This window comes from Gambusia affinis, linkage group LG06, assembly GCF_019740435.1.
Source record: "Gambusia affinis linkage group LG06, SWU_Gaff_1.0, whole genome shotgun sequence".
NCBI lineage: Eukaryota > Metazoa > Chordata > Actinopteri > Cyprinodontiformes > Poeciliidae > Gambusia > Gambusia affinis.
The window spans coordinates 30,634,171-30,653,051 of record NC_057873.1 but is presented as its reverse complement, the minus strand read 5'-3'; the positions used below and the strand labels follow the sequence as shown (position 1 = coordinate 30,653,051).

Genomic DNA, 18,881 nt, shown 5'->3' with positions numbered 1-18,881 from the left:
CCCCACAAGGGTAACCGCAAATTTTGGGTCAGGGCTTAGATTTATGACTAAGGTGTGAATTGAGTTTTGGTTAGTGTTAGCCATGTAATGGTTAAGGTTAGGGCAAGGTTTAGGCTATAGAAATGAATGGAAGTCTAAGAGCGTCCCCACAAAGATAGCCACGCAAACGTGTGTGTATTTGGTTAAGTGAGAAGTGACACGTGGCTGCTCTGAACATCCAGCAACGTATCTGCTTCCCCCATTCCTCAAGTACATGACCCAGCATAAAGTGTGAGTTGACCAACAGCCGACACATATTTTAGTACAAACATGTATACTTCATGACACAGTCTCTCAGCAGGGAGTGCTGTTATGTTAATAAGCAACCATAATGAACTTGATTCTTTATCCAACCCTGTTTTAAATCTTTTCATTTAAATAGAGTATCTGTACAGAAGAGGATTTGGGCCTCCTCTAATGTTAATCTCAAAATTTTGACTTTTTTTTTCTCAAAAAAATCTTTAAAGCAGATGGGCACCAGGAAATCCTTTTGCTCTTCTATTAATGAAAGGCTGTCTTTGGAGATTCCTCAGCCAAAATAAAAATGGCTTAATTCCAACATGTTCCTCCAGAAAGTTTGTTTTTCTCCTCCACAATTTGCATCTTGGTGATTGAGACGGTTTCCTCTGAGCTGCCCATCTGCTTAAAAGTCAGAATTGAGAAAAAAAATCTGAATTCTGAGATTAAAGACATTAATCTTTTTCATTTAGATGAATATATTATTATTGGAAGAAATTATTTCCAGGAGGATATTTCACTTATCAGCGGTCAAGAGACATTCAGTGTACTATAACATTAATTAATAAATGAAACACTATAAGCAGCATGTTTCTTGTTTAGCTCTAGTTTCAGCTACTCGCATGTATATCTGATATAAATACACCTAAGTGGAAGCGTTAAACTGAGAAAAAATCAGTGATGGTTTATGTACCAACTGCCTGCATCCACACACAACAATCTCCCCTAAAGGCTTTTCGGAAAAATCTCTGTGTGGTCTCTGCCAGTTTGTGGCAAACCACAACGTTTTAAAAGGGTTGTTCAATGAGTAAGCAAGGGGTCCACTAATGTGACGAGACAAGGGGTTTTGGGTTTTCTCTTACTGTGGTCTCAGAGTAGGTCTCAGTTCATTTAATTGTTTGTGTGTAACAATGCATTTAAAAATGTGGAAACTCTTGGGGTTGTCATTAAAAAAAGCCTCAAGAAAATAAAATCTGTTGTAGATGTTCAACGACACTATGCAGGTTTGAAATGGGGTGTAATGACAATAGTATCAATAAACAATTTCATGATTTTATAAAGTTCTTTTTTATTCTCTTGGTTGCAAGATCAGAGATTTTAGTATCTTTTGCTGTTATATCAGGAAGGAGAAGAAAAGGCACATTTTTTCCTTACTGTTTGAAGTTAAACTAGACCAAATATCTATTTTTTTAGGTCAGTTCGAATAAAACAAAATTATTTATATTTAATCACAGAAAATGTAGAGGTGTCTTTTTATATAGTTTTCTTTAAATTCAGAAGTTTGCATCCAGTCATTCTTATATCATTGAACACTAAGGGAAACCGCAGATTATTTCCTGGTTTTGGAAAACTAACAGTTCAACATTGACCATGGAAGTACTTTAAGTCAAGCATATTTTTATTTCTTTTAGGCAAGTGTATGATCAAGTGCTCCAAGAAAAATCCTGATGGAAATATTAAAATTTTCAGAATATATTATTTTTACAACGATCATGTCAATGCAGTTGTCATTATGAACAGACTAATATGCAAGTCTGAATTGTTCTGATATGTAAAGCCTAATAATTTTAGGAAATGTTTTTAACAGTTTGACAGAAGTTATATTTGTCTTATTTCTGATCCAATTAGAGTTGATGAACAACAACAACAGAAACATCAGAACAGAGATCCTTTTCATAATGCATTTTCCTGTTCCGTCATTGGGATCTTATGACATTTTCTCTCTCTTTGGTGTGTTGGGAGATTAGATGGAGGAGATGATTAAAGATATTCGGGAAGTTTTCATTAGTAACCTTGATAACCTCTCCTGGATGGATGAAGAGACCAAAAAAGCAGCAGAAGAGAAGGTGTGAACTTCAGTTGCAAGAATAAATATTCTATTCTAGATTTATTCTCATTTTCCATTTTTTATTTTTTATTTTTTGCCAGGCTCAAGCTATCCGTGAACGCATTGGTTATTCTGAAGACATCATGAATGACGAATATCTAAACGATGAGTACAAAGATGTGAGTATTTGTGAAAAACAACACTGTTATTGATATTTCACTAAGTTCTTTGTAACAGAAAATACTTTATGAAAGTGGCATTTCTTATCCTTCCTATAACATCCCTGTGAAGTTTTGACTGAAATGAGTTTCCCTCGTGAATACATGACCAAGTGTTTACAGCTTTCATCACTTCTTATCCTCCTGATTTTTCTCTGGCTGTGTTGCTTTTAGCTGAGCTACAGTGCAGAGGAGTACTTTAAAAACATCCTGCAGAACCTGGAGTATGTGCAGAAGAAACGCCTGCAGAAATTGCGAAAAAAAGTCAACAAGGATGAGTAAAGATTTTACTTTTTTTTTGTGAGGGCGGTGGATTTACCAGCTTTACTCCAGATGTGTTGTAAATGAAAAGTGCATTGTTTGGTATTTAAATCACCTGTTATATTTGTTTCTAGGGTACAGCAATAATGTTCGTGGGTGAATTTTAGGCGGGCAGTGTTTAGTCATGAAATAGCCTCAAAAACCAAAAAATTCCTCCAAAACATTTTTGTATCTGATTATTAACTTCAATATTAACCATTTCAATCAATATTTGTACAATGATGTTTTTTTATTTCTCAGAAATTAAGGATCAATGACAACAACTTACTCATTTGCACCTATGAAGACAAATAGAAAAAGTTTCATGCAAAAACAATTCTTCCAACTATTCAAAAAAACTTTTTAAACTTTAAAATGGGTCAATTTACCTGCAACATAACAGGAGGGTTAAATCACCTGTTTTATTTATGGTCCTAGCAGAGTGAACTACTACAGTGTTTATGTCATTTATTCTTTGTGCAGTGTGTTCACTTCATACCACACAAACTCCCACATGCATTTAGAGTTCAGCTTTAACAGCAGATAGTCATACAATGACCTTGGGTTTTAAAAGCTGTATGTTAATCTTCCACATTTTTATTCAAGTAGGCTTCTTACTTTGCCCCAATGTTCTTTCACAGTGTGATCATTTAATAACATTCCTCTCATTTTATTATTTATTTATTTATTTATTCAAGGTGGTTATTTGGAGCTGCTGTTATCAACGCCTTCTACTCAGCCAACTTAAATGAAATAGGTACCAAATAAGCACTGGAAATTATGTTCAGCCATAAACATAAAGCCTAAGCTACTTTGAAATCTAAAAATGCTTTCTCTGTCTGTAGTGTTTCCTGCTGGTATCCTTCAACCCCCTTTCTTTAACAAAGGCCAGCCTAAATCTCTCAACTACGGTGGAATCGGGATGGTAATCGGTCATGAGATTACACATGGCTTTGATAGCAAAGGTAGAATTTTTCTACTTCATTGTTCTTCCTTGCGGTTTTTCTGGATTACATTAGTCTGTGAACAGATGGATTTCCCCCTGTAACTGGTACCACTTTAGAGAGGAGCTTTGTTTCACTTTATTATGCCTCTGGCCTCAAGATGTTGTACTTCTAATTGTACTGTAATTTAAATTCTTTTCCACTTGAGGTATGTCATCTGCATTCTTATTTACACATAACAAATTTTAATATCTAACAATCACTTTTAAGTCATAAGAAGTCAAATGAAGCCCTGTAGCGGTTAATTAGGCAAATTAATAAACACAAGTTATTTAAAAAAAAAAAAAAGTATGACCGTTTGCTCCTGATGTCACTGTCTTCACCACGATGGATGTCCAAATCTATGCTCTCCTATATAAAGCCTGTCAAAATGCGTACATATGGTAGCCTAATATCGCTTTTATTTAGTTGATTTCACAGTAAAATGGTCACAAGGTCCTGCGCGGTCGGCTGCACAAATAGACAAGGGTCAAAATCAAGCTTGTCATTTTATTTTAATGAGGAAAGATGCGGCGATGGATAGCAGCAGTCAATCATAAAGACTGGCAGGTGTTGGTGTAACCACGGATTTACAGCGAACACTTTATACAAGGTAAGAGGATTAATGTTCATATACTTTATAAGTAAGTAAGATTAGAAAGATATGGAGAAGATGGTGTCTAATCATCAGTAACCATGGAAACAGTGTCACGCCGTCATGTAGTCTAGAATGTATGGAAAAAAATGATAGGCCTCTAGTGTTCTATATGTTTTTAAGAACTCTTCGGTTTAAGGGGAAACGGTGTTTATGACATAGTGACATAAATCATGTGGCGTGAATTCAGACAAAGTCGGTAATTTCATCAACACATCAGGAGGGAGGAGGTATGGGTCGGTTTCTAAGCCAGCTGTTTCAGGCTTCTGTAAATACCGCCGTCTATGAGCCCCAACCAGGTGTGTTACGTTCACAGACAAATTAGCTTGATTCCAGCAACTGGAAACCATAAAAACACTGACAAAAGTAACTTGGAAAAACAACTTTAGTCACTCAGTTCAATACTCCTGATTCTCACTTCTGATCTACATCGTGGTGCTTCGAATGATTAAGTGTCGTAGTTGCAAATGGTCAATACTGGGGTATCCACTTTGTCATAAATGCTGTTTTAACCTAAACAATGTAATATTATCTGGAAGTCATCTGGCTAATGGTTCAAGGCTTCGTTCTGACTTCTAAGTGTCAAATAAAAGCAAATCAGTCTGATTAAAATAACAATAGTAATGTGTGTGTGTTGATAACTATAGGGAAAAAAAGATCTCTCTTAGCATCCTCAGTAAAATGCTTAACTCCCCTTAGCACCAGCAGAAATACATTTCTGGAGCCGCCACTGCTCCATGCTTCCTGACAGCTATATGTTTCACTTTATTACAAGAAGAACAATGTGGGGGGGAAAAGATTGAAAATAATCTTATTTAGGCAACAGATTTTTTAAAAGTAGATGTTAGACAAAATAGCCTCTCAAATTGATACAAAATTTGACAGGGTATTGTATCTATATATTAACATTTGCAAATGGGGTCATACTTGTAGTTTTCATTATTTAATTATTTTTGCAGTATAAATAAATGTTAATATTCCCATCCCTATGTCTCTAGGTCGCCACTTCGACAAGGACGGCAATCTGAAGGCCTGGTGGACTCCTGAATCTACTAGAAAATTTCTGGAACTCTCAAGGTGCATCGCTAATCAGTACAGCAGCTTTTCCTGGGACCTGGCTAATGGTCTACGTGTATGTTTACACAGTCACTTGGGGGTTTTTTTCCTACTTTTTTTGGAACATTACATGAAAAATTCCATTAACTTCACTTTCATTGATGTTACCAGAATTTCTGTTGTCTTTGCCACCTTATCCATCTGTCATTTTTCAATCTTTCTTCCTGTGTTGCAGCTTCATCTTCTCTCTGCTTATGAGTACTTCTTCTTTTATCCTTCTTCCTCTGTTCTGCTGCTTTCAAAAATGCTTCTTTTATTCCCTGGGTAATTTGTTCCTATAACCCAGAAAATGAAATCTGCAATTTACTGAAAATATGGAGGGAAAATATTCAGGTTTCTTAATCACTTTTTGCACTCTGCACCTATTTTTTCTTAGTTGAATGGCAACAAGACCCTCGAGGAAAACATAGCTGACAATGGAGGGATCCGACAGGCATACCAGGTGAAGAACTTAAGAGATGCTGTAAAAAATATGTTTTTGTTCAAATATGTGACCTGCTTCATACGACTTGAAAAAAATGTTGAAGTCTGTTTGTCAGGATGTTGACATGTTTGTTAGGTTGTATGAAGGTGTGATTGCTTTATAATTTTCTGCTTGATCAGTTCTGACCAGTGACTGATCTGGCACATTATAAAAAATTCACTTTTCCTTCTGTTCATTAGTGCACCAATTATAGACACAACCTTGTTGCAATGACAACATTGTCTATTAGGGAACAGTCGGTAATTATTTTTTAACATTCTTTATTTAAGAATATTATGACTCCAACATATATGCATATATATATTTATACATACACTTACAAAGTAAAACAGAAAAGAGAGGAGAAAAGGGGCTCAGCAAACATTTAAATCCATTTCAGCAATTGACATTTCTTAGAAATGTCCTCAGGAGCTCACATAAAAGGGAGGTGCACGTATCTCCAATCTGATTACAATTCCTCCAGCACAGATTTGTAGCATTTCTGTTATATTTTGAAATACTGAAAGGTGTTTTGAAGAATCTTATTAATTTCCAGTCAAATTCCTTCCAACTTGGACTATGGGTGATCTTAAAACTTTTTTCACAAATATTATATATAGTTCCCACTTTTGCTTTATATCTATGAAATTGTCAGAAAAAAAAATCTGTAAATGTTTATTAGATGTAATTGTCCTCTTATTATTATCCTCTATACATTTTATCATAAACTTTTCTACATGTAACGCATTTTGTTTCAAAGTGGGCCATTCTTTCTGTGATAAAAGGTAATCTCTTAATTGTAAGTACTTATAGAAATCTTTAGAGCATAATCCATATTTATCTTGTTACTGTTTAAATGACTTAAGAGTTTATCCACTGCATAATTGATTAGTCAGTAATTACTTAACAGTTATTAATAGTAAATATTTTACTCTGATAAGGGTTTGGAAAGGGCAAGGCTGCAAGCGGAAAAAAAATCAAACTGGTTTAAACACTAGAAATTAATAAAAAATAAAAATAAATTTATTAAAAAATAAATGAAAATTTGAACTAATGACCTTGAGAATAATGGAAAGTGATAGAAATGTTTTCTTTTGATCAGTGTTTATATTTATATATACTCCTTTTTGCTTTGAGATCTTCAGTGATTATTTCTTTCTGCTTTCTATTTTTGGTGGTGTGGCTCACATGTATTCAAACTTTTTTTTTCTGGGAAAAAATCAAATCTTTGATTTTTGCTTTCAGTCTAATCTAAACATGGACCTTTTTGAAGTGGCAAGATGTGTATTGCCATAGCAAATCTTTACTTTGTCACGTAGAAGCTGTGGTAGCAAACATAAATGAGAAATATATGTAGTGCATTACTGAAAAATTTGTAAATCAAACATTTATTAACTGTGTGTTAAATTTATACAATTTTGTATTTTATTATAGGCATACAAGAAATTTGTGAAGAGGAATGGAGAGGAGTCCCCACTGCCTGGGATTGACCTTTCACATGATCAGCTCTTCTTTCTTAACTTTGCACAGGTAATCAGTCGAACTAAAAGTAAATCTTTAATATTGATAAATGCTTAATAAAGTTCAGAATTAAATATTCTTACTCAATATTTCTGACACAATTCAATCTGCCTACCTCAATAGTTACTTGATAACTCTTTACTGTAACTCAATTATGACCTGCTTTAATTTGTAAAACAATTTGCCTTAAATTGCAATTTAATAGCAGGTGCATGATGACACTGACCACTTTAGTAAAAGTCAGACCTTTTAAGTTTAGTCATTAACTGTTCCTATTTTTTTGTCTTGAGAAAAATGTCATTCATGAAAGACAAACAGTAGAATCTCAATGTTGTGAAGTTGCTACCCACCTATTTAAAACTGCAGTATCTATTATGAAGAACATTTTTCATGGTCCTTATGTCATTATACAGTAGAAATCATGGTAAGTGAGCTAATTTCCAAAGCTTAGTTCTTGATAACTCAAATAATATAAAAAAACACAATATGACACTCCAGTTAATGAAAATGTAAGGAGTTCTATTTATCTTTTGCAAAAATGAATATGCTTATGGGGTGGGGTGGCAGAAATACAGTGGGATACCTGACACATCTGTAATTGAATTCATGAAGCTCTTCTTGTCTGATACATTACATCCTGTATATCTCTTTAAGATTTGGTGTGGATCATATCGACCTCAGCAAGCTGTTAATTCTGTTAAAATGGATATACACAGTCCAGGGATGTTCAGGTAATAACACGAAATGCAGAAGTCAGCATTTCATGACTTAAAAATACAATTTAAAAAGCAGGCACCCTCTGACACACAAAGTTCACCTGCTAACACCAGTCTCCTTTGTATACTCTAGAGTACTTGGCTCTCTTCAGAATTTGCCAGAGTTTGCCAAAGCATTCAAGTGCAACAAAAGCAGCAATATGGTCTCTGACAATGTTTGTCGTGTTTGGTGACCTAAAGACCATCTTTAGGTCACCAAACACGACAAACATACCTCTTCCCTCTAACTGCTGGAGCTCTCATGGAGGATTACAGGGATATAGAAGCTTCCCTTTGTTCTTTACTGGATGGACCATGGTTGGTGAACAGGCAGTGCAACATGCACTTCATCCAAGATGGATTATTGTCCCAAAAGAAATAATCCTCATTGGTTGTCTGCTGTTAACGTTTGTCTCTCAAACTGTAACACTGTTGTTCAATAAATCAACCCTCCTGCTCACTGGATACAATCACTCCTTCTGTTTTTTGGGTCTTTTTTACAGTTTTATTCTGTTTTTTGCTTTCACATTTGCTTATCCTTTGAGCCTGGCAGTGTTTGTTTATGGGTGAATATGCAAGTTTCAGTCAAAATGCTTTACAAGTAGTAGGCAGTAGAGTGGCGGGCAGAAAAATGTGCTCAACCCACTCACGCATTAATTCGGCGCCTACCCACTCACATACATGCAACAGGGCCGAACCACTGTATTGTATGTGGGACTCAGCAGGAACTCTCATAAACCTCGGCTGTTTTCAGCCTCTGTCTTGTCTGCAGAGTTTCTTTCCAGTTTTCCCATCATGGACCGTTTAAGTAAATTATCACACAGTCAGAATTGTGTAATACACCATATGTTGATGCCTGCTGACCAGGTTCTTGTGTTCTCTAACAGAATAGTTAACCTTTGTTAGATCTATGTTCACCTGATTTGAATGTAGTACTCTTTCAACACAACAGCATAAAATCTGGAGTTTTATGTTTGCACAATGGTTCACCATTGCAGTCTTGTGATTGGGAAGTTGCAGGTTTGATTCTAGTTTCCTCCTGCTACATGTCGACGTGTCCTTGGCCAAGGTACACAGGGAAAACCTTCTATTTTGAACTATTTCATCAATTTCTTAAATTTAAATTCACGGATTATCAACCGATAAATAAATATATTTAGATTCTTATGCTCTGTTAAACCACATAACTTTTTTTAGGAGATGGCACATGCTTTTTTTATTGTGTTTATCTTTCTGCCTTACTTCCATCCATCCATCCATTTTCTGTTCACCCTTCTCCCTAATGGGGTCGGGAGGGTTGCTGGTGCCTATATCCAACTATGTTCCGGGTGAGAGGCCGGGTTCACCCTGGACAGGTCGCCAGTCTGTCGCAGGGCAACACAGAGACATACAGGACACACAACCATTCACACACACACTCACACCTAGGGAGAATTTAGAGAGACCAATTAACCTGACAGTCATGTTTTTGGACTGTGGGAGGAAGAAGCCGGAGAACCCGGAGAGAACCCACCATGCACAGGGAGAACATGCAAACTCAGAAAGACCCCGGAACGGGAATCAAACCCAGGACCTTCTTGCTGCAAGGCAACAGCTCTACCAACTGCGCCACTGTGCAGCCTTTCTGCCTTACTTTTTCAGTTGAATTGTATACAGTTTCCAGCAACAGCACAATACGTTCAGGAGGTGGCAGCATTGTATATGACATATTTCTGTTTCATTGTTATCAAACATAGGGCGGTTTGCAACAGTGCGTCTTTCAACTCAATCTCTAAATCCATATCGGCCTGTTCTGGGATGTGGGAATTTATTTGTTTTCAGTACTTTATGATAATTTATCAAGTATTATTACAGTACTTTATCAAAATAACAATTGTACCTATTGTTTTTTTTTTTTTTTTGTTTTTTGTCTTGTGAATTCTGTGAAATCTTTTACTGGTGTATTCATAGACATTATAAACAATTGCTGAGCCAATCTCCACATTCTACAGGATTGGATAAAGGCTCATACAGTCAAACATATCCTATACTTAGAGTTTCGTTCAACATTTCTATGAGCAGCACAGGTAGTTGGATGAACACTGCTTTTATACTGCATCAATGCAATTAACCACAGTTTTCCTCTACCGTTAAAAAACATGGTTGTTCAGTAACTAAGACCTTATGATATCAAAATGTAATGGTATTTCTCTTCCAGGATAAGTCTATCAAAGTAAAACAAAGTGTAAGGTATATTAATTATTGTAAGGTGAAGAAGGTATTTAAAGCTGGACACTTCATATAGATGTAGTTTAAAATTTGTTTTCAGATTTTCAAACTCAACTAATAAAGATGTCTCATCTGGCTGTCCAATAGCACCCAGTTATTGAAGCATTGAGGAGGCCACTATACCTTTTCAATCATTTCTGTAACTGCAGTGTGGTTTGCTTGTAGAAATTTCTTTTCATGGACTGGATACAAACAATTTGAAGCCTGTTAATCCATTTATTTTAGTCTGGTGTGTAGCAGTAAGAAACCTAAAAATGCCGAACCAGAGTTTGCTCATTTTGGGGGCCATTGTTCTTGGTGTCTCTATGAACATGTGTGTGAAGTCCAAATTTATTTATTTATTTACTTTTTGTTTGCTGATATTGGTTTGTGCACTGGCAGGGGCATTTTTAGTACCAATTAGAGGGTGGTGTCAAACACAAAGCAAATGAGGAATATCACGATCCAAAGAGTGAACCAGAAAGCTTGTTTTAAACAAATAAATCAAGAGATTGCCTTCCAAATGTTCATAATTTATCTCTGTAATAACAGATATAAAATGTATGCTTCTTTTTATTTGGCATATGCAAACTTGTTTTCAACTGTATGTTAAAAGCTTAGGTTTCACATATTTCTTGTTGTGGACTTGGTACACTTGATAGTTGGTAGCTATAGGCAAGTTATGTTTCAGAAATGTATTAAACTTATGTAACTTTTGCAAGTTGACCAAGATCACAAAGCAACTTTGTAGTGAAAGACAGATGTGTACAAAGTGTCTCTATAGTTATTATTAAACTATGATGCAACCACTCTGAAGGAAAGTTTCCAAGTCAAACTATAAGAAGATTATGTTGTTGGGATGGAACCGTGAATTCTACAGAGGGTTTGTAGGCTTGTTATTGGAAAGTGCATGCAAGTCACAACCATGCCCAAGGCGCATGTACCGTTTGTTTTTCTAAATCAGTTCCCAAAAGACCTAACAAAGTGAGTCTAAGGTGTTTCATAAATTAGAAGTCCTATCTAAACGTATTCAAACAAAAAAATTCCTTTTAATTAATAAAAAGGACTGAAAGGCTCATAGGATGGTCTCAAAACATCTCCTGGGTCCGGTAAGAGAGAAAAACATCAAATTAAATATTACATGGCTCACTGCTTAACAATTGTAATTGTGCGGCAAACTAATGGTGTTGTAGAGGGCCGCACTGGGTTAACGTGGTGATTTTAAAGTGTCCGACGCGTGCTTCAATACACTCCAGGTCGCTTCAGGTGGTTGCAATCATTAATTTATTCCACTTTGACAGCTATGCTTAGACTTTACAAGTACTGACACATGACTGACCAGGCTAAACCAAACAATGGCGCCAACAATAAGCGACATTATAGCACAGTCAACAGAAATTACGACCACCACCTACGCACCCGCTTCCTCATACATACTAAACCAGCGCGCCAGTTTGGCTCCCATTCATACCTTAGTGACAGTCACGCCCACCTTGACACACCCACCACCCAAATGTCAAACCGTGTGCTTCTGCCACATCAGTAATTGCTAATTTCAATCATATGGCTCTTACAAATTGTGTTTAAATTTTTATTTTGATCAGTTGACAGAAGTGCAAGTCCAAGTCCCTTGTCACTGTCTAAATTTCAAAGTGAAGTGACATATTGGGTAAAGTAGTAAGTAGTAAGTTTTTTCTGGACAGTAATCCACATTTAAAGAAAACTAATATTAGGCCTCATAAATACAAGAAGATATTTAGCTACCACATGTGAACTGCACTAACCAAATATCTGTTGGAAATCTATGAGATATAATGAAACCAACTATATATTCCGTATATATAGTGGTATATACTCTACAGCGCCTCTATCTATATATATATATTTGTGTGTGTGACGTGCGGTGAGGTTTATAACTGGTGAGGCACTGACTTAATCATGATCATATGTACAAATATAGACCCCCTGCATGTTCTCGTTTACATAAGGAAATTTTGCGCATGCGAACAACGCTGGAGGGCAAAAAGACTATTATTTAGCATGTCAAGTATAGCCGTTATGCCGCGGTAGAATAATTCCGTTTACTCAGTCAAACTTGGACATGTAGACATAATTAATTTCGTGCTGTGATCCATAGCAAAGGAAAAACCGTTAAAGTACAACTTAAAACCACTTCTTTCTCACTTTCGGCATCAGCGCAGCTACTAGCAGACTCGTTACCATAGCAACTGACAACAACAAAAAACTAAACACTCAAATATTTTCCATGCAGAAAGCCGAACATTCAGTCTGTTGCAGTAGTATGGTTTTAGGCTTAATGTTTATTCTGTGGTTATTAATAAGCGATTGCTGTGGTAAGAGGAGAAAACTATAAATATATCGCTGCACTTGACTCTGCTGTATGGCTAGCTCCATTGCTAGCTCGCTGTTACTGTCTCTTTCTCTGCAGTTGTGGGGTCACATTGTCGGGGATCATGAGCGCCCCCTGCCATGAGGCAAGAAAACTGCCTGCCTCGCCTCGAATCTGTTCTCTGCCGTTTATGATCGCTACTCAGCACACGAAACACAGTTGGTGATACGAAAAACTTTACATTATATACATAAGCTAAATTATGGAAAATCAGTTCATATATTAAATGTTTTTTTAGCCGTTTTATTGGCGACGTACCGACAGGAGGAGCATGCTCTCATCCAGTGGCAACCAGCTGCGTTTACGAGCATTTGAATGGTAAATTAAGAAAATTCAGCGAGTTTGAAGAAAAAAAAATCCGAATTGGTTAAGAAAAATGAAAAATATGTAATTTTTATAGTGCAAACCACAGGGTGAAAATAACAATTTAAATTATTTTATCATTATATATTATTTTTCCATGATGGCCTCCCCTAATCGCACGTCACATCCAGCCATATATCTTTGATAACTAAGTTCACGTTAAAGAGCGTCACAAAAAGCATGACAGGTTTCAGCTCCGTCGCCATAGTAGCGGGCTCCGTTGAACTGAACTTAATCTGTAAGTTTTTCACGTTTATCTTCTTTTGTTTGTTTTGCTTTACAGCCCAAATAAATTCTACATTTTAATCTACTCATAGCAATATTTCCCTGCCACCTTTCTCTTATTTATTCAACAATCGTTGTAAATATTTTACAATGTCCTTTAAATACTGTTGAAAATACTTTTAGCAAACACTTAATTCACACGGCAAGATTTTTAGTTTCGGTTACTATGAATAATAGTCTGTAAGGAAATTACATGTTTTCGCATGCAACGTTGCCTGGCTGCTGATGTCTTGAAATGTCTGTTTTTGCTATTTGAAAATTATTTTGCGGTAGTCGTATTCACAGCTTAAGGCTAACGACTCAATACGTTAGCTTGAGATTGATTCTAGATGTCGTGCATTGTTCAGTTTAAAGTATTTTTGACAAAGGGGATTAATATTTATATATATTTAATTTATACTAATATTAATCCGAATTTTATTTGTCTCTGTATTTAAGGAATTGTTCTGTAATAGGTTGCATCGTAGATATGAATACACAGACGAATCATTGAGCTAGTCAGCCGGTTGCTGTGATACGCCACGGCGTCCGCCATATTCAATTTGACATATGTGCCATAAAAGTAAATTAAACAAATTTCATAAAGCGCTGTTCTGCAACTATTTTAAGTTAATGCTTGTCATTTACATATTGTCTCACAAACACTAATATATTTGGAAATTAAAGAACAACAACAAGGCATATATATAATGACAAGGTAAAATGTGCCAATGAATTATTAGAGTGTAAAGTAAAAACATAGGTTGTATTGAACAATTACAATCCCTTTGCCAAAAGTATTTTCTCACCTATCCAAATTACCAGAATCAGATGTTCCAATCACTTCAATGGCTACAGGTGTATACAATTAAGCATCTAGACATGCAGACTGCTTTTGCAAACATTTGTGAAAGTGTTGGCAATGACAGCTACTCCTCGACGTGGTGGGCTACCACAGTGATAGTGACCTCGCCATTTAGTTATGTTCTCATGGTGTCTATTGGAGGCATTGAGGCCCTTCTATTGAGCGTCTGTTGAAGTCTGTAGGCTGATCTGGAGTTTTGGAAACTGATGGCTGGTGGTTCTGGAGAAAACAGGCGTAAACAGGATCTTATTCAGTAAGAGTAACAGGAAGAGCTTTGTTAATGAATTAACTAATGGTTTATTCCCCCATTAGGTCAGATGCTACAGCCGGTGAAAGAGGTGACCTGAGAATGACAGAGACCGATACTCCAAAATTGGCGAAGAAGCCCCGTTGGACCTCTCTGGAAATCGGCCTCATTACTATCACCTCTTTGTTCTTCATTGTCATTGTTGTCCTCATCATCTTGTTTGCCACCCAGTCCGGTGAGTGTTTTAAGTAAGGATTAGCACTGACACTCATATGTTTTATTAATTTTTTCTTGTCTTTAATAAACTCAAACGTATGAGCAAAACAAGTGAATCATCTATTCGAAAGGATTTGTCTAGGAGATTCATTAGGTTTCACTAAGAGCATGCACAAGTGCTACCCTTTGCTCATATATGTTCTGTGTGCTTATCCACTGTCCTTCAATATAGTCTCTGGGACAGAATAAAAAAAAGAAAAATATGCATTCAAGCATCCCCTTAAAAAGGTTTTAATGATTCAAAAACACTGTCTCAAATTTCTAAATGTAGGCTTGATTCTAAGAACTGCATATTTCCTAGAAAATGTTTTGTTTTTTGTTTTTTCCAAAAAGGATGATGATCTAAGAAAAATTGAGAAGCGAGGCCCAAGCCTTTTCTTTCAGTTCAACGTTCAAGTTTTAGATTTTCACTCCTTCAAGCTTCTGCGTTAAAATAAGCAGTTAAATAGGGTTGGAGTTATCACAAGCAGGTGATCTATAGATTCGTTATTGCCAAAGTTCAACAGGTCATGATGGCAGATGATCCTGACAGGAAAGGTCATCCAATTGACAACAAATTAACAAATTAATTAATAAAAATAAATGCAGAAGAAGGAACTGATTTAGACATAATCACCACTGAGTGCTGAAAAACCCACTGAATAATGGAAATGTGTTTTACATTCTATTGCAGATAAAATCTGCACCACAGCTGACTGCACACGGTCAGGTAAGCAGCTTGTGTTTGTTTGTTTTCTTCCTCTATTGTTTCATCCTGAAGGCTTTGACTTTTCCCAGAGGGAGCCGGCATGGGAGAAGTGAGGCTGCTGCAGAGGCATTTTAGACATGCTCACTGAAAATGGCCTCTTCCAATGAGACATGTTCTCTTTCAGTCAAACCACAATAAAACAGATATGATCAGCTCTAGGTTTGTGCATGTTCTACATGTAGTACCAAGGAGTTTACTTCTTACAGGAAATGAAACAGACATCTACACAGATAATAAAATAATGTACAATGAGAGTAAATTTAGGAAAAAAAAGATACATTTTTCTACTATTTACCTTTGGTTTATTAAATGTCATGTTGAAAATTTTTTGTGTCCTTGATAAACACTGGAAAACTTGACTATAATTGATATTAGAGCAATCTAACACATTCTTTAGTGATAATTTTTGGTTCTAAGCTCCAAGTCTTAGAAGTTGGAGATTAACCAAGAAGTTATAAAACGGGGGTATCCAAAGTTCAACCTGGAGGCAATTTGCGGCCTGCAGAATGATTCTGGGTGTCTGTTGAGAACAATTCAAGAATAGCATGAATTTTGTTTGCTAGTTCATGCAGTTGATGCAGATCCACATTTAAATTTAAACAATGTTAGGGGGACATTTTTAGATGACAGACTTTAAAAAAATATACAGACAAGTATAAATCCTAAAAATCCTACAATGGAAAAGTCAATGTTTTTATTTCATTTCGGTTAATGTGTGATTAATAGGGATCAAAAACATCAAAACAGCGAGACTGATTTTTTTGTTTTAAATCTACATTGACTGAACACTTGGCACTTCACAGAATATTTCCCAATTTGTCCAGTTAAACATTTAAACAGTTTAGTTTCCATTTTTATTGTAAGGCCTACAACAAAGAGCTCTTACCTTGGAACCAGCTTTGCTAAAACGTAGTTTGATTCAGTGCAAATTATTCAGAGATAAGTGTACTTTCTTTAATTAAATCAGTGGAAATAATCAAAGCAATCTCAATAAATTCTTAGCATTTATTCCCAACTTAAATAATTTAACCTCACTTTCCAGTGAGGCTTAAATAAATTAAGTTTTGTGTTTGTATCTGAAGTGAGCGTTTTGGCCTTTTAACTTTGTAGGAGGATTAGATCACTGTAATCACAGAGCTTTGTAGCTGCTTTCCTTTTTCTGGCATTCAGCTAATCAGCTGCAGCCTTTGTCCTTCAACAGGTTCTTAGCTAATCTTATCTTTGAACACTTTGGTGTAAGATGATTATACATATTTCCCAGAATGCCAGAGTATTAATTAGTGTGTGGAGTTTTCATTTGCAGTTTTTGATTATCAGAGTCTTAATTGAGGCGACTTCCTGTTTTATTTTGAAAGGCCTTTTGTCTGGAACACTTCTTGGTACATACCTGAGCACTCTTGTCAATACTCAGACTTCTTTCTCATCAGCTAGATCTGCATTATGTTCTTCTGTCTTGCTTCTGCTTTGTTGTTCACTAATTTATTTCCCTGCCTTCCAGTTCTCTCTCTTTTAAGTTTTACAGTCCTGACAGTCTTTCTAGCAGAACTAAATTGAATTTAATCTGCATAATTTGACAGGACGTCTTCCAGCTCATACTGTTGCAAACTATTTCATACTTGTTTAAGATTTTTTTCCCTCCCAATAAACCTCTCAATTTTCTAAAGCATCTCGTCTCATTGAGAAAATGGATGCTACCATGGATCCTTGTGACAACTTCTATCAATATGCCTGTGGAGGATGGCTGAAAAAGAACATAATCCCAGAGGCCCACACTAAATACGGCTTGCACAACATCTTAAAAGCCAACTTGGAGGTCATCCTCAAAGGTAACAGTATTTTAAGAGGTTTTTATTTTTGTTCACAAGTGTGAGTTATGAAATAATCCATTTGAAATTCAGTTTCATTGACAGAGATATATCTGAAGCATTTTTCTTTTCTCTGTAAATTTCGATACAAAATTGTAATACATTCTGTGACACTCCATGTTGTGACCTAAACATTCAAGGGGAAGAGTCCTTCATTGACAGTTGTCCAGCAGAGTCATTGATATCTCCCACAAAGACACTACAAAAGATTGTTTCTAAAGAAACATGCTTGTGAGGTTTTGGGTTTTTCTTTGTGTTGTTTTGGGTTTTTCTTTGTGTTGATCTGTGTTTTTCTGTGTATTTATTTCGAGTTTCCTGTGTCTCTGAGTCTCTGTGTTTTTATGTCCTTCCCTTGATTGTTTCCCAGGTGTGTCTCATTCCCTTCTTACCTTCTGTGTATTTAGTGTCACCTGTGTCTCTGTCGGGTCCTTGTCGAATTTGTCCAACCAGTCTGTCTGCACTGTCCATTTGTTACCTGTCCTACCAGTGTTGAGCCTTTTGTCTTCCGCTCATTTTGAACTTTGGAATATTTTGTGCCTTATTTTCACGATTAAACAACCATCATTCGTCTCATTCTGGGTCTACTGCGTCCTGCCTCACCACCTCACATACCGCACTTTATGACAGTGCTGCTTTTACCGTGCTGTAGTAAAGTTGAATGAAAAAAGTGCTTTTAAATAAAGTGCACAAGCATGCGTGTAACTATAGCCTTAAAAAAAGAGAGATATTAAACCTAACAGCTTGTTTCTCTGAACACAGGCATGGCCATAGTGTTCAGGAGAATTTCTTGTTTTTTTTTTCCCTCAACACTGTAAAGTTCCTGATAATAATCACAAAATTAATTGAGGTGTTTTGACGCACTGGAGTCATTAAAAGTTACAGAACAACATCTCCTGAGGACTCAAGGTTGAGTCCTTTAGTTGATTGTAAAAGAAAAGAAAAAACAAAGGCCTATTTTAGAGTTTGGGGGATATTCATTCTGTAAAGAAACATACTTGTGAGGTTTTGGGTTTTTCTTTGTATTGATCTGTGTTTTTCTGTGTATTTATTTCGAGTTTCCTTCCTTCCTTTATTTCAAGTAGACTTCTACTCAACTGCTGTTGAGTAGAAGTCTATTCACTAATATCACAAACAGCAAGGCAAGTTAACTTAATTCCAAAGTGTAACCACTTCAAGATGCCTTTAACTGAAATGTTTTTTTTTAATAAAGAACATAAGCAGGTTCTGAGGGTTTCTATTACATACTATGTTAATAACACACACACACACAGTTGGAGCTAATTCAATCTGGAGAGACTCACACAGAGAAGAAAATAACAATTAAAAAGATTTAATGGTACAAGTTCTTTGGCGCTCTGACCCGGCAGAAGACCATGAGCCGAGGATCGCCGTGAGCAGGCGGTCTGCTCGGCGACCTCAGGATAGTCTTCCCCCGGGACCAAAACTGGTGGTGGAGCGGATCCTGGAGAGGGAGAGCACAG

General features: G+C 36.2%; 1 protein-coding gene across 1 annotated transcript in view; it reads left to right on the top strand.

The window, feature by feature from the left end:
* Positions 1-18,881, top strand: part of LOC122832560 (neprilysin-like) — a 93,800-nt gene that overhangs the window by 51,587 nt on the left and 23,332 nt on the right. Inside the window, 6 exon segments of the mRNA XM_044119429.1 lie at positions 2,025-2,123; positions 2,206-2,283; positions 2,497-2,600; positions 14,577-14,746; positions 15,461-15,496; positions 17,200-17,361. Coding sequence (XP_043975364.1) covers positions 2,025-2,123; positions 2,206-2,283; positions 2,497-2,600; positions 14,577-14,746; positions 15,461-15,496; positions 17,200-17,361 — 649 coding nt within the window.